Source organism: Fistularia commersonii, chromosome 21, assembly GCF_037954325.1.
Source record: "Fistularia commersonii isolate RoL2024-O1a breed Wild chromosome 21, RoL_Fcom_v1.0, whole genome shotgun sequence".
In the NCBI taxonomy this organism is placed as follows: Eukaryota; Metazoa; Chordata; class Actinopteri; order Syngnathiformes; family Fistulariidae; genus Fistularia; species Fistularia commersonii.
Genome location: NC_141304.1, coordinates 1,360,097 through 1,373,777, shown reverse-complemented (window position 1 = coordinate 1,373,777; position 13,681 = coordinate 1,360,097). Strand labels below are relative to the sequence as shown.

At 43.4% G+C, this 13,681-nt stretch overlaps 2 protein-coding genes and 1 non-coding gene across 3 annotated transcripts; 2 read left to right on the top strand and 1 right to left on the bottom strand.

The window, feature by feature from the left end:
• Positions 1 to 7: 7 nt before the first annotated feature.
• card19 (caspase recruitment domain family, member 19) lies at positions 8 to 5,390 on the top strand. The gene is made up of 6 exons (XM_086168804.1): positions 8 to 56; positions 487 to 626; positions 2,731 to 2,887; positions 2,965 to 3,018; positions 3,132 to 3,197; positions 3,276 to 5,390. Exons 1-6 carry the CDS (start codon positions 50 to 52, stop codon positions 3,383 to 3,385), a joined length of 534 nt encoding a protein of 177 aa, XP_086024930.1. The 5' UTR covers positions 8 to 49; the 3' UTR covers positions 3,386 to 5,390.
• Positions 4,327 to 4,454, top strand: LOC147221919 (U6atac minor spliceosomal RNA). The gene has a single exon (XR_015107827.1). It is a non-coding gene; the product is annotated as a U6atac minor spliceosomal RNA (small nuclear RNA).
• Position 5,391: 1 nt separating the features above from the next.
• On the bottom strand, positions 5,392 to 12,558 carry ninj1 (ninjurin 1). The gene is made up of 3 exons (XM_086168805.1): positions 12,177 to 12,558; positions 8,195 to 8,423; positions 5,392 to 6,337 (listed from the first exon to the last, which is right to left on the bottom strand). Exons 1-3 carry the CDS (start codon positions 12,231 to 12,233, stop codon positions 6,165 to 6,167), a joined length of 459 nt encoding a protein of 152 aa, XP_086024931.1. The 5' UTR covers positions 12,234 to 12,558; the 3' UTR covers positions 5,392 to 6,164.
• Between the last annotated feature and the right edge of the window lie 1,123 nt (positions 12,559 to 13,681).

The window sequence follows — 13,681 nt, the reverse complement described above, 5'->3', positions numbered from 1 at the left end:
CGTCACACAGGGGGCGTGGCCTGGAGGAAGGGCAGAGAGGGACTCCACAATGGGAGGTCGGTGTTGTTTCCACCTTTTTCATTCTTTCTATGTTTCCTTTCCCGAGTAGAAACGAAGCCAATTCGAAAACTCGTCTTTATAAAGCTAACTTCGCAAAGTAACTAACTAACTAACTTAAAGGGAAGTCTCGCGATAAAACAAGTCGCGGCGTCTCCGTCCGGAGTGGGAAGAAAACCCGGGAGAAAAGTTTGCCCTGATCGCTGCCTGCAGGCGGAGAACCGGATTTATATGTTTGTTTTGTTTTTGTTTCCCCCCCGCTTTGTTTACCATTATTCCACTTGTCGCCGTCACATTCACGACTTCCGTCGTCCTGGGAGGTGGAGAAGGTGGAGGTGGAAGGGGGGGAAACCGTGCACGTCGGGCCGCCGGTGTGGTCCTGCAGATGCTTCCCGCTGATTGTTTGTTTACTTTTCGTTTTGTTGACAGACAGCTTCCGGGAGCAGCTGATGGAGGACGGCGCATTCCTCCGCGCCGACCGCAGGCTGGATGCCGAGCTGGTGGATAAAGTCATCCTGCAGCTGAACCGCATCTACCCGCAGATCCTCAACGACAAGGAGGCCACCAAGGTGAGGGGAACCAGGGGCCTGCAGAGGTCCGGTGATGCCCCAAACACCCGAGATGCACTGAGAAAAGAAAACATTTTGAATTAATGCCCTGTGACGTGGAAGACCTCACATATGTTTTTATTCATTTCGGTTTTGACGCACAGATCCTCTCAAAAGAGTCGTAAGCTGCAGTCGTTCTAGAGCTGAGAAGAACTAAAAGAACTCATCCAGATGCACAAAAAGCTGAAGAAACGAGGAGTTATGACTGGAACTGCCTCTGCAAGGCGGCACGCTTACAGAAATTGATTTATCGCAGCTGAAATTTTAAAATTATTATACACACACACCACCCTGGTCAAAACTTGAACCTACCAAACCTACCTATTTGTTTTCCCAACCGTGTTACATATCACGTATGCCGACGACACTGTCGTATACCTGTCTGGACAACCTCTCCGGATGGCGCAGCTTTGAAATGTCTGCCGCGTCACGGCGGCTTCAACATCGTCATATGACCGTAGGAAGACGGGATGCGCTTCTTAATAAAGAGAGAAGTCTGGAGTAGAGCATTTCGGACACATTTCGAGTTTGAGAGGCTTTGTGCAGCCGTCCAAACCGAGAGAAACGTTTTTGTCCGATCGACCTGAAGGCGGCGCTGCGCTGTTTTCCCATTCTTCATGACGTATAACCAGGGTGCTGTAGATTATCTTTAGCTAGCGTGCTTCAGCTAGCTCGTACGAAATCACTCTTGATGCGCTCGTCCCTTTCCGATAAGTGTCTCAAACACGATGACACAAGACGTCCACCTTTATCTCAGCTCTTCTTATCTTAGCCTAGCCCAGGAACCAAAGCTAAAGTGCCAGGCTAACACGGACCAGTATTATGGCCTCCGGTGTGTAAACAGTGCGACGTTCTTACTGTTTGTAGTAAATAGTTTGTCACGGTTGGAGAATCGATGTCATGTAGTTGTGGGAAAGAGAGGTGGAGACTAGTCTTGAGGGAAGAGGGGAGCGCACGTGAGTAGAAGTATGGCTTCATGGCAAGAAAGAGTACCACATGTGCAGTATTGCACATGTGAGTAAGAATGTTGATGTAATAAGAAGGTCACTGGAGCCGCACTGCATTCTGTAGATCCAGAGAAAGCATACGACAGGGTCCCAAGAGAGGAGCTGTGGTTGCATAAAGAGGTCGTGAGGGGCAGAGAAGTATGTTACAGGGGTGCAGGACTTGTATGCAAGCTGTGGAATAGTGGTGAGTTGATGTAGCACAAGAGTACCACATGTGCAGGATTTGCTTTAAGAGTGTTGATGTAATAAGAAGGTCACTGGAGCCGCACTGTGATTCTGTAGATCTAGAGAAAGCATACGACAGGGTCCCAAGAGAGGAGCTGTGGTTGCATAAGCAGGCCTTGAAGGGCAGAGAAGTATGTTACAGGGGTGCAGGACTTGTATGCAAGCTATGGGATAGTGGTGAGGTGATGTAGATGTGATGGAGGAGCACAATGTGGAGGTAGGTGAGCATTTGGGAGCAACTCTGAAGAGAGAAGCTGTGGTTGCATCAAGAGGTCATGAGGGGCAGAGAAGTATGTTACAGGGTGCCAGGGTGCAGGACTTGGATGCAAGCTTTGGGATAGTGGTGAGGTGATGATGGAGGAGCACAATGTGGAGGTGGGTGAGCATTAGGGAGCAACTCTGAACCCCTTCTAGTTTGCTACGGTGATGGAAAAGCTGACGGATGAGGTTAGACAGGAACCTCTGTGTTTGCAGATGACATTGTGATCTGGAGTGAAAGCAGGGAGTAGCTGGAAGTATGCTCTGGAAAGGAGATGAGTGAAGGTTTGTCACTGCAAGACAGAGTACATGTGTGCTAATGAGAGGGTCCTAGTGGAACAGTGAGGGTACATGGAGTGGAGATGAAGAAGAACATGGAGGACTTTAAGGGTGGAGAAGAAAGAAGCAAAGAGCAGCCATGTTGTCTGGTTTGGAAACTTTGAGGAGACAGAAGGCAGCAGAGATGAAGATGTGGAGGTTCTCTTTGGTAGCTGCGTTCAGAAAATGAACTGAAGCATACCGAGGCTGGAGGCCTGGAGGAACTAGACGCCGGGATCATCTCTGCTGTTTTCCAGTTCCGGAACCTGGACGTTCCCACCGGCGTTCGGCTGGGCGAGCTCCTGGCCCACCTGAGGGAGAAGGGCGAGGAGGCCTGCAGGGAGTTTTACCGGGCTCTTCACCTGCACGTGGAGGAGGTTTATTACAGCTTACCGACACGCCTGCGCCTCAGAGGTCCGTCCCTCGAGTCCCCTTCGTATGGCGTCAGTGAGTTCTCTTGATGTCTCCATTAAACTGTCTGGCGTCCACAGACCCGCTGACGTATCCACGCCTCCACCAGCAGAAGCACGACCTGAACGACAGAGGTGAGATGTTTGAATGCAAAGTCTCGACAGGACTGGACGTGCATCGATAGGAAGGGTCGATGGTAGAAGGTATCAGAAGATCCTTTTTGACCTTCTTGCGCTTCCGTGTTTAGGTCCCTTCTTCTTCCTCGGCTGCTTCGGCGTGGCGTTCGGAGTGGCGCTCCTCTACTATTACAGCGGTGAGTTCGGATCTTCTGCGCCGCTGCAACGCCGCCATGTTCCTGACGCTCTTTTAAGAGCTGCCTTTTGCTCCGCAGAGGCTAAAGTGCTGGGAGGAAGTCGGACTCTGGGCTTGGCGGCCCTGGGTCTGACAAGGAAAGCCCGGGAGGTCCTGATATGGTACGCCGAAGGGAGCCTTGCCGACTGAGGAGGCCGAACCTTCGCGCCCCGTCACCAAGATAAACCGTCTGTACCAAAGCACAGCCTCTCAGGGGCCCCTCAGTACACATATTTCAAATGATTTCTAATTCCTACAAGGAAACATCAAGCTCATTTGGGGCTTCTTCTTAAAAAAGAAAAAAAAAACTCTCACCGTGATACTTTATAATTTAAGGGGAAAGGGTTCGGATCTGGTTTTCCAACATTTATAATAATTGAGTGACGATACTTGAAGCGACGAGAAGTGATCTTCTGACAGCTGCACTAAAACAAGACCCTCCTCTTTATTTTTAAGATTTCGCTTTTTTTGCACAAAGGATGTGAGTAGCAGCTGAACAAGGGAGGGGTTCTTTTTCTTCTTTTGAATCGATTATATTATCCATATAGGAAGAAGGAAACTAAATCCTTTTTCCTCCGCGTTAAATCAACTTCTGCTGGAGGGCCGCGCCTGCCCGGCGCTCTACCGCCCCCTTGTGGCCAAACGAGGAACTACAACTTCAAACCCGAATGCTTTCTTTTGCCGAAACGCCTTTATTTTCCCTTTTTCTTCGGAAAAAAGGAGGTAGAAAAGACGGCGTTGCCGCCGTTTGTTTGCTCCGGAATTAGCCTTCAAACATTTTATTGCCCCGCGGAGGTCAAAAACAATGCGGTGACCTCTACTTCCGCGATCACATGGGTGATTCCGACCAATCAGGACGCCGGACGGGCGCGGTGCTTTGTGGGGGGAAATTGTTTACAAAGCAACAAAACCGAACCGAGCGGAAAGGAGAATCGTAACACTAGCAGCGAGAAAATGGGAATATTAAAGTAAACTCCTGCGGTTTGTGTGCAACGAATGCACAACTGACAAATTCGATATTAGATGCACCGAAGGCGAGACTGACACGCAAGTACAGACGTATAAATTAGAAAGGCGGTCCGTTCAAGGGCGTGTTGTATGAAAGGAGAGAAGGTTAGCACTCCCCTTGACAAGGATGGAATTGGCCCTTGTGGCCTGCAACACATATACGGTTAAGGCATTGCCACCTACTTAGTGGCATCTCTAACCAAGTTTTTTTCCTTATTAAACAATGTCCTTTACTTCATTTTAACCCTGCAGACGCCCCCCCCTAAATGATGTGACTTATCTGCAACAACCCACGCCTTACTTCAGCCCGTCTTCCTCTTTCTGATTCCACACGGTCGTCTCAGGAAGAGCCTTCCCTGGCAGTTTGGCAGAGTTAACTTCGGTTTCCGGTTTATAAGCCCCTTCCTCCCCCTGCCACTGACTCACGGACGCAAAACAAAGAGAGCGGGACGTTTACGGCTTCATTCTGTCCATTTCTTTCCTGGATGTACCGTTTGTGCCTGAATGTTGTAATCACATTTCTAAATGTGTATGTCTCATATACAGGAACCGTCTCAGAAAATTAGAATATTGTGATAAAGAACTTCATCTTCTGGAGTGCAATTAGAAAAAAATAATCAAAAAATAAAAACCTTTGATGATATTCTAATATTTTAAATAAGAATAATTATTTAAGAATTATTTATCCCGAAGGAAAAAAAAAAGTTGTTCTTATTGTTCATGATATTCTAATATTTTTAGATAGGATTTATGAGTTTTCTTAAGATGTAATCAGCCTTAATCAGCAATATTAAAATAATAAAAGGCTTGCAATGTGTCAGTTGATTTGTAATGAATCCAGAATGTAGGACATTTTTGTTTTTTTTAATTGCATTACTGAAGATAAAGAATTTTATCACAATATTCTAATTTTCTGAGACAGTCCTGTATACATATATATATATATATATATGTGTGTATTCTGGGATGGAATATCCGTTGACGCCTTCCGACATCTTGTCATGTAAAAGTGCCACAGCTTTGACTTGTAAACAATAAACAAACATTGTAAGGACGAGGCGGTGGGCCGGACTCGCTGCGTCTATTTACAAAACTGCAAGGGGGTTTACAGTGTGGAGTAATTCAAGATTAATAAAAATAAAAAACAGAGATTTTTGGTCCATTTATGCATATATATATATATATATATCAAGAAAAGGCTTCAGTGTCAGTGTCTGAACATAACATACATTATATTTCAACGTTACATATCTGGATGTTGCATAACAGGAGGAAACAATACTGGAAAGTCCGTCAGCGTTTCGATGTTGACGGGTGTTTATCCGTGGAGGTCGTTGGGTAATCTGGGGTTTCGTGCGAAACAGCAGGTGGCGAAATGTGCGTGATAGAGCGTTTAGAAATGTCTCCTACTTATGGAGGGCTGGAAAAAAAATAACAAAAGAAAAAAATGTCTTTCTGGAATGGAGAGATAAAGCAGCGACAGGGGGAATCAGTAGGTGGAGGAACATCTAGAGAGGTGAGGAAAGTGGAATTGAATACTTGGTTAACATTCCAGAGCAATGACGAAACCAGATACCAGAAGGTTGGAAAGGCGGAGAAGGTGGTGAGATCAGAAGAGCTGAAGATGTGGAGGTTCTTTAAGGCAGCGAGGAGGATGGAAACAAAAATAAAAGAAGACCACTTGTGATTTTGGTAGGACCGTATTCCTCTTCTGCTCAAGATGTGTTCATAAATAAAGGCATGTCTTGATTTTGCACCCATAACCTGAGTTTGATATGAAGGTCTGAGCAGGTAAACAGCAGCAGTAAAACAAAAGACCACATAGAAATCATTCACAGTGGTCAGGGGAAGCCCCGTAACACACACACACACACACACACACACACAGTACTTCACACAGTCTCTTGGTCCTCAGATGTGTTCAACCTGGGGGTTGGAACGAGGGACTTCCTGAGGAGGCGGCGGCCGGCCGCTGGACGCCGAAAGCCGTGATGAAGACGTTGACGACGACGATGATGAAGACGAAGGCCGTGGTGAGGTTCTCCATGATGTTCAGCTTGCTGTGCATCCGCTGGTCGTTCAGGTTCCACTTGACTGGAAAGAAGAGGAGAAAGCGGAGAAAGAGTTTGGATTAGCGGCTTGGTGAGGCAGGAGAAGCCGTGCCTCACCTGACAATCTTTGAAAGACAAAAATCATTTTCCCAATAAAGGTATTTTTCATTTCCCTTCACCGGCTTTATATTGTTGTTTATTCAAAACGGCTGCATTTTCACATTAATGTTCAAATACCGAGTAGACGTGCGGTGAGGCTGCCGACTGTTGAAGCTCAATGTAGCTTGCGCAATGACTGCTGACTGCTAGCATGCTCTGCGCTAAGACCGGATTGCTGCCTCGCTGTGCGTCGCTATCAAACTATTTAATGATGAACTACGTTTCCAATTTATCAATTTGTAAGTGTGTCACTAGTTTCTTGTGCTGAGCGATCAGAAAAACGCTGCAGAGAGCCACGAGGTGAGGCAGCCAGTTCTCCTGCCTCATAGTAGGCTTGCCTCACCAGCCATGAAGAAGGTGATTGGTTGGAAGCCTCTCTGATGTTTGATTGTTTTCCTTCATGCATTAGAAACCATTTCAAATCATTGAATTGATTTTGTCAAAATTAAAGCCTTAAATGGCATTAAAAAGCAATAAATTCCACTTAAATACACTTGATTAGTCTATATAAATGCACAATAATAAGATATATTTTTGAATCTTTGTTATCACTTCATTCTCACTCTGCTTATCCAATTTTTCACGTTTTTTGTTTTTAATCTGTTTTTCATCCTTGCTGTTGTTGTTGTCACTTTTTTGTCTCTTCTATTTCATATTTAAATTCATATTATTGATACGGTTATTGTTGCGCTGCTGTGACAATGAATTTCAAACGTACGCATCTACTACTGCGGCAAATCTATACCGGATGTAAATAATTGACATTATTATAAATAATCCTATAAACACGGGCATTCCATTTCTTCACAGTGGCATTAAATTAGACAAAACCTGCAGAAACCCTGAAGGAGAGAGTGAATAATTGTGAATTTGCACGTGTTTCCTGGATTCCAGACGTTCACCTCTGCAAAAATATCCAATGTACCAGTGATGTGTTCTTAAAAAAATGCGGTTCGTCTCCATGGCGATGAAATGCCACGTATGCTTCGTCCTTTCCGTTGGCATTACATCGGGTTGTTTCCACCCAGGGTTTCACTTTCTTTGGGAATTTTTGTATATTTTGTAACCATGACAACGGAAGGGAGGCTGGAGGGAAGTGAGCTGCCGGGTGGAGGGAACACATGATGGGAACTAGGAAACTATCCGTTGTCTTGCTGACTGTTATGGATTTTATCCAATAAAGTACCGTCATTTCCAAACTGTAAGCCGCTACTTTTTTCCGTTCATGCTTTAAATGAACGCTGCCGCTTAAAACAACGATGCCGCTATTTTATGGATTTTTTTTTTTTAGCTAACGAGCTTCACGCCGCCTAAAAACATTCAGCCTCGTCACATCGGACCGATGAAATTAAATTTTGAAGCTGTTCAACTCTGTAAATATCTCATGCTCGGTTCATGGACAAGTGTGGCCTTTATATGTATGCATATATTTATTTTGTTATTTTTAGCCAGTGCGTCTTATATTCAGGTGCGCCCAATAGTCCAGAAATGACGGTGTTTAAGATGGGTGGCATGGTGGCGCAGCGTTAGCGCTCCCGCCCCACAGTTACAGGTTCTCCTTGTGTTTGTATAGGGTTCCTCAAGGTTCTCCTGGTTCCTCGCACGGTCCAAACACATGCAGGAGGTTCATGGAGACCCGATATTGTCCAGAGGGTGAAGGGTTAAAACGCTCCACCCGGCAGAAGGTCGAGTTTCCTGACCGTGTAGCTAACGGCTACGGCTAACGACGATATAGTCTCACCGATGAAGATGAGCATGACCCCCACCATGATCTGCAGCACGAGGGAGATGCTGATGAGGACGATGAGCGGCACGTAGAAGGTGAAGTCCGAGCCCTGCTCCATGACGGCCTTCAGCTGCGAGGCGTTGGCCATCAGCAGCGCCACGTCCAGCATGCTCTCCGCCGCGCTCTTCTTGTTGGCGTAGTGGTTCATGTTCAGCGGCCTCCTGGTCGAACCTCGAGGCACCACCTGCACGGTCAGAAACGCCAGCATTATCCTTATTATTTATTTTAAACTGACCAAAAATATAGCGGTCGATCACCTTTTCGCGGAGTCACTGTATCATGGATTTATTTTCAGAGTCAAAAAAGCATCAATGTGCCATTGCTACTCGTAGCATAGAGTGAGTTTTTAACTTATTTCCACCCTTGCTAAGACGCCCGAACATTCTGAAGCTAAGGGGCAGAAGAAGATGCTAACCATAGCGGAAAAAGTGCAACTTCTCGCCGTGTTAAAGCAAAGGTTACATCCTTCGATGTGAAGAAGGACAAAAGAACATCAGGACAGCAGCAGCGTCTCTGAACGAAGCTGCAAAGAAATAACAGGAAAGATGGACTCTGCAATGTGGCCCAATTATGTATGCTTACCATATTTTTCGCACTATAAGGCGCACTTAAAACCCTTATATTATTTCAAAAAGCGTCCGGTGCGCCTTATGTATGAATTCTAGTTGTGCTTACCGCCGACACTTTTTATAAAACCGCTACGTACTGCGCAGCTTTTACGAGACGTGCTTACGAAGCGGGATTCAAACTCAGCTCAGACACCGATGACGAAGAATTTGATGGAAGACGGACGACGATTTGTTACAAACGGACTGTTTTGTTTGGTTTTATAAACCATATGTTTTATCATGCACCTTATGCTCCACAAAATAGGTGAGTGTTTCCAGGAGTACAAGCCACTTTAAAGCAGCAGAATAGGAAGACTTAGCGGTTAGCAGTTAGCACAACTCTAGAAACCGGGAACTGAAAGTGAACCAGAGGCAGGATTTGTTTATCCATTCCAAATCATCCAGGAACAAAAACCGCAGAAGGTCACAGGATGACTTCGGTCGAACAAACGTAACTTCCGCGATCCAGGAGTTAAATGACCGGGTCAGGGAGAGCCGAGCGGCTCCCCGCCCCCCCAGGAGGGGCCGTGGGCGGGGGAAGGGGCCGCTGGCAGCGTCCAGGGGATGTTTGACTGACGTTTAAATGCCTGGAAGAAACAGGAAGTGGCCGACACCCGCAGAACTTCCTCGATTTATGTAGAACCGCGTTTTCTGACCATGTTGGGGAAGCATCAGAAACCCCCTCCCCTCGCTGGGTTTTCCTTCTCCACCCCCGGCAGGAAAAACACCACGTGTCAGTCAAAAAATACATGTAGATGTCATTATAAAAATGATTAAAAACTATATTTTACAATATTTAGGGGAAATGTATTTAACATAACCATGACATTTTCATGCTATGTATATGAAGCAAAACATACACAAAACAACAGTACATACCAAACACTCACATCTACATATACTATTTATATTTATATTTTATTGTATTCCTTATTCTCCCTCCTTCCTGCTATTATCTATTATTGTTATGAATGCTTGAAACTCCGGCACAACAATTTCCTTCGGGATAAATAAAGTTGTTCTCATCTTATCTCTCATTTACTTACATAATTCATTTTCTATAAATAATAGATAAAATTATCATGTATGCATTATGTATATTCTTTATAATTTGGTAGTATCGACTGAATAAAGGTTTGAAAAAAATGCTCCAAAAATACGATATTTTACATAAAGTTCAGAAAGTGTATTAAAGCATAACCTTCCTCAGATTCTTACCAAAATATGTTTAACAAACATGTTATTATTATTATGTACCTGTTGTTGGATATATCATAGCATACATACAGAGATGGAACAAAATGGAATAAATAATAATAATAACAACAACAACAACAACAACAACAACAATAATAATAATAATAACAATAATAATAATAATAATAATAAATAATAACAACATATCTGTCACATTTGCACATTTGGGTCAGGAAGGGCGTACAGGAAGTATTTAATTGAAGTGTATTTTATTTGTGTCAGTTCCCTTTTTGTAATGCTAGTTCTGAATTGGAAGATTACGGTGGTCTTAAAATATTAGAATAAAATTACATTTATTATTTTTCGACGCTCAGAATAAACGTCACACTCGCGGAAGGCGATACAGCCCCGATTTGCAGATGCTGTGCGCATTAACCAGGTTAAAAAAAATATTTAGGAAGATATTTTGCAAATATTTATTTTTTATTGTCTACTGACACAGCCATTTTTTTTCCCGATTTATTTTTAGAATTCAGGTCAAGGCTCTGCTACACGCTCTGAAAGCCCAAAATGTTTTCATTACAAAAATAAAATTTAATTTTCTCTTTAGCACTTGGTGGATTTCAGAAGCAACACACTTGTGTTATGCAAAGTGTGAAAGTAACAAAAAGCAATATATACAGTGGTGCCTTTATTTTTAGACGTCAAATAGTAATTGCGGCTCCCAGTGTTGAAACGTCATGCTATAATATATTTTCTGCACTCTATGTAAAATTAATTATTTTTGCAGCACTCTTGATTTGTGCATTTTTTTTTTACAAATTTTTATTATGTATAAATGATATTTGAATATATTCACTAGAGCAACATGAAATATATTTCGATGTAACTGCACTTGCTATCACCGCTATCACTTTTTTTTCCTTTCACTTTCTCTTTGTTTTTTTTCCTAAAATCTCAAACCCTACAATATCTACCTCAGTATCACTTGTTATTGTTCTGTGTGACAAATTATTTCTATTTTTTTTCCACCATAGGTCTTAGAGTAACGCTATTTCAATACAGAATGAACGATAAAATACACTTTGTTTTTTCAAAACATACCAAACATTTTGGGTAGCACTAAATGGAATACATTTATATAGCAGCAATTTTGTTTTTCATATTCAATGTAAAACAACACCGACAAATATTTCATTATTTTTATTCCCTTTTTATTTCACATCAAATGTCATATATACAACAGTAATATGCGCTAAGTTAAATATACAGATATGATTATCTACTTATACTAAAATAATGAGATGAGATCACCTTCAAGAATAATAATAATAATAATAATATTTATTTATCCCGAAGGAAATTGTTGATAAAGTTGTTCTTATTCTTATTCTTATCATTAAAGGTGATTTCATCTCATCATTTTAGTGTAAGTATATAATCATATCTGTATATTCAAGTTAGCACATAATACTTTTTAATGATATAGTCTTATGTATTATATCTATCTGATATCGATCATATTTATAATAATGTTTACTCTACGGAGTTTCAGTGTATAAAGAAACACGTTTTCACACTGTGAAAATAAACACTTTGAAACTTTATGTAATCATCTGAATTAGTTAAATTTCAGACTTCAAAAAAATAACTCATCCATTTACTGTAAATTGTAATAATTTATCTGTATATATGTGGATAACTGTTCATAACAGCTACATGTACAATATTTTTTCATACTCTTGTCCACTTCTTATCTTTCACTTGTTACTTTAGAGACTTTAGAGTTTATTTGTATTTCTTATACTCCCTTTTTTTTTACTGTTTATACTATTTTCTACTATTATCTATTGTTATATTTTTCTTGTAACTCTGGCACAACAATTTCCTTCGAGATAAATAAAGTTGTTCTTTACATTTATAGTATATACGTATATATAATTCAAAATTAATGATTTTATATCTATTTTACATAAACAATAATGCAGTGACCATTTATTCATAATATATATCTTTTCTATTTTGGAACATGATAAGTAAATGCTGAACGCGAGTCCGTGAGAACCCGGATGTGCGGTGCCAACCCCCCCGCCCCCGCAAGACCCCGCACCCGGTCCCCGCAACCGCCGTACCTCAGCCTCCCCGTTCCGGTGAGCGCCGCCGGTCATCGCCACGCTTTCGTCCTCCATCTTCCGGTGAGGCGGCTCGGTTTCCCGGTTCGGCTTTCGGCCGCGACGTCGCCGTGAGAGTCGGCGCTTCTGCGGGGGTTTGCGGGGGTTGCGGAGGGCTGCGGGGCGGGGAAGCTGCGGGATGAGTCAGCCGCGCTGATTCGCCCGTGGAAGAAGAGGAGGGAAGCAAAAAAAGGATCGCTTTTGTCCGGAACCGACAAAGGAACGGCGTTCCGTCCCACCGCTTGCGGGACCCGGACCCGCTCCCTGCCGCCCCCCTGCGGGAGGGAGCGGGGCTGCGCGGCCGGGAGGCGCCCGGCCGCTAGGGGGCGCTGTTTCACCCCTGACGCGTCTGCTCGAGGTGACGTCATAGCAACAGTGTGGGGTTCCTGCCTTCCATCCATCCATTCTTCCATTCATTCATCCTTCCATCCATCCATCCATCCATCTATCTATCTATCCTCCCTTCCATCCATTCTTTCATTCATCCATCCAGAAAGTCATCCTTCCATCCATCCCTCCATCATCCATCCATCCATCCATCCATACATTCATCTATCCTCCTTTCCATCCATCTATTCTTCCATTCATCCATCTGTCCATCCATCTATCTAAAAAGTCATCAATTCATCCATCCATCCATCCTTCCTTCCATCCTTCCATCATCCATCCATCCATTTTTCTGTACATCCATCGTTCCATCCATCCATTCATATTTCCTTCCTTCCATCCATCCATCCATCCATCCATCCATCCATCCCTCCATCATCCATCCATCCTTCCATACATTCATCTATCCTCCTTTCCATCCATCTATTCTTCCATCCATCCATCCATCCATCTATCCTCCTTTCCATCCATCCATCCATCCATCCATCCATCTATCCTCCTTTCCATCCATCCATCCATCCATCCATCCATCCATCCATCCATCCATCCTTCAGTTCATCCATTCATCCTTCCATCCATCTATCTATCCTCCCTTCCATCCTTCCTTCAACCCATTCTTCCATTCATTCGTCCATCTATTCCTCCATTCATCCATCTGTCCATCCATCCATCCATCCATCCATCCATCCAGAAAGTCATCCTTCCATCCATCCATCCATCCTTCCATACATTCATCTATCCTCCTTTCCAGCCATCCCTCCTTCTATTCATCCATCCATCCATCTATCTAAAAAGTCATCAGTTCATCCATCCATCCATCCTTCCATCATCCATCCATCTTTCCATCTATTCTTTCTCCATTCATCCATCCTTCATAAATTCATCTATCCTCCCTTCCATCCATCCATCCTTCCATCCATTCTTCAATTCACCCATCCATCCATCCATATTCCATCCTTCCTTCCTTCCATCCATCCATCCATCATCCCTCCATCCTTCCTTCCTTCCATAGATTCATCCATCCATCCATCCATCCAACATTCCTTCCATACATTCATCTATCCTCCCTTCCATCATCC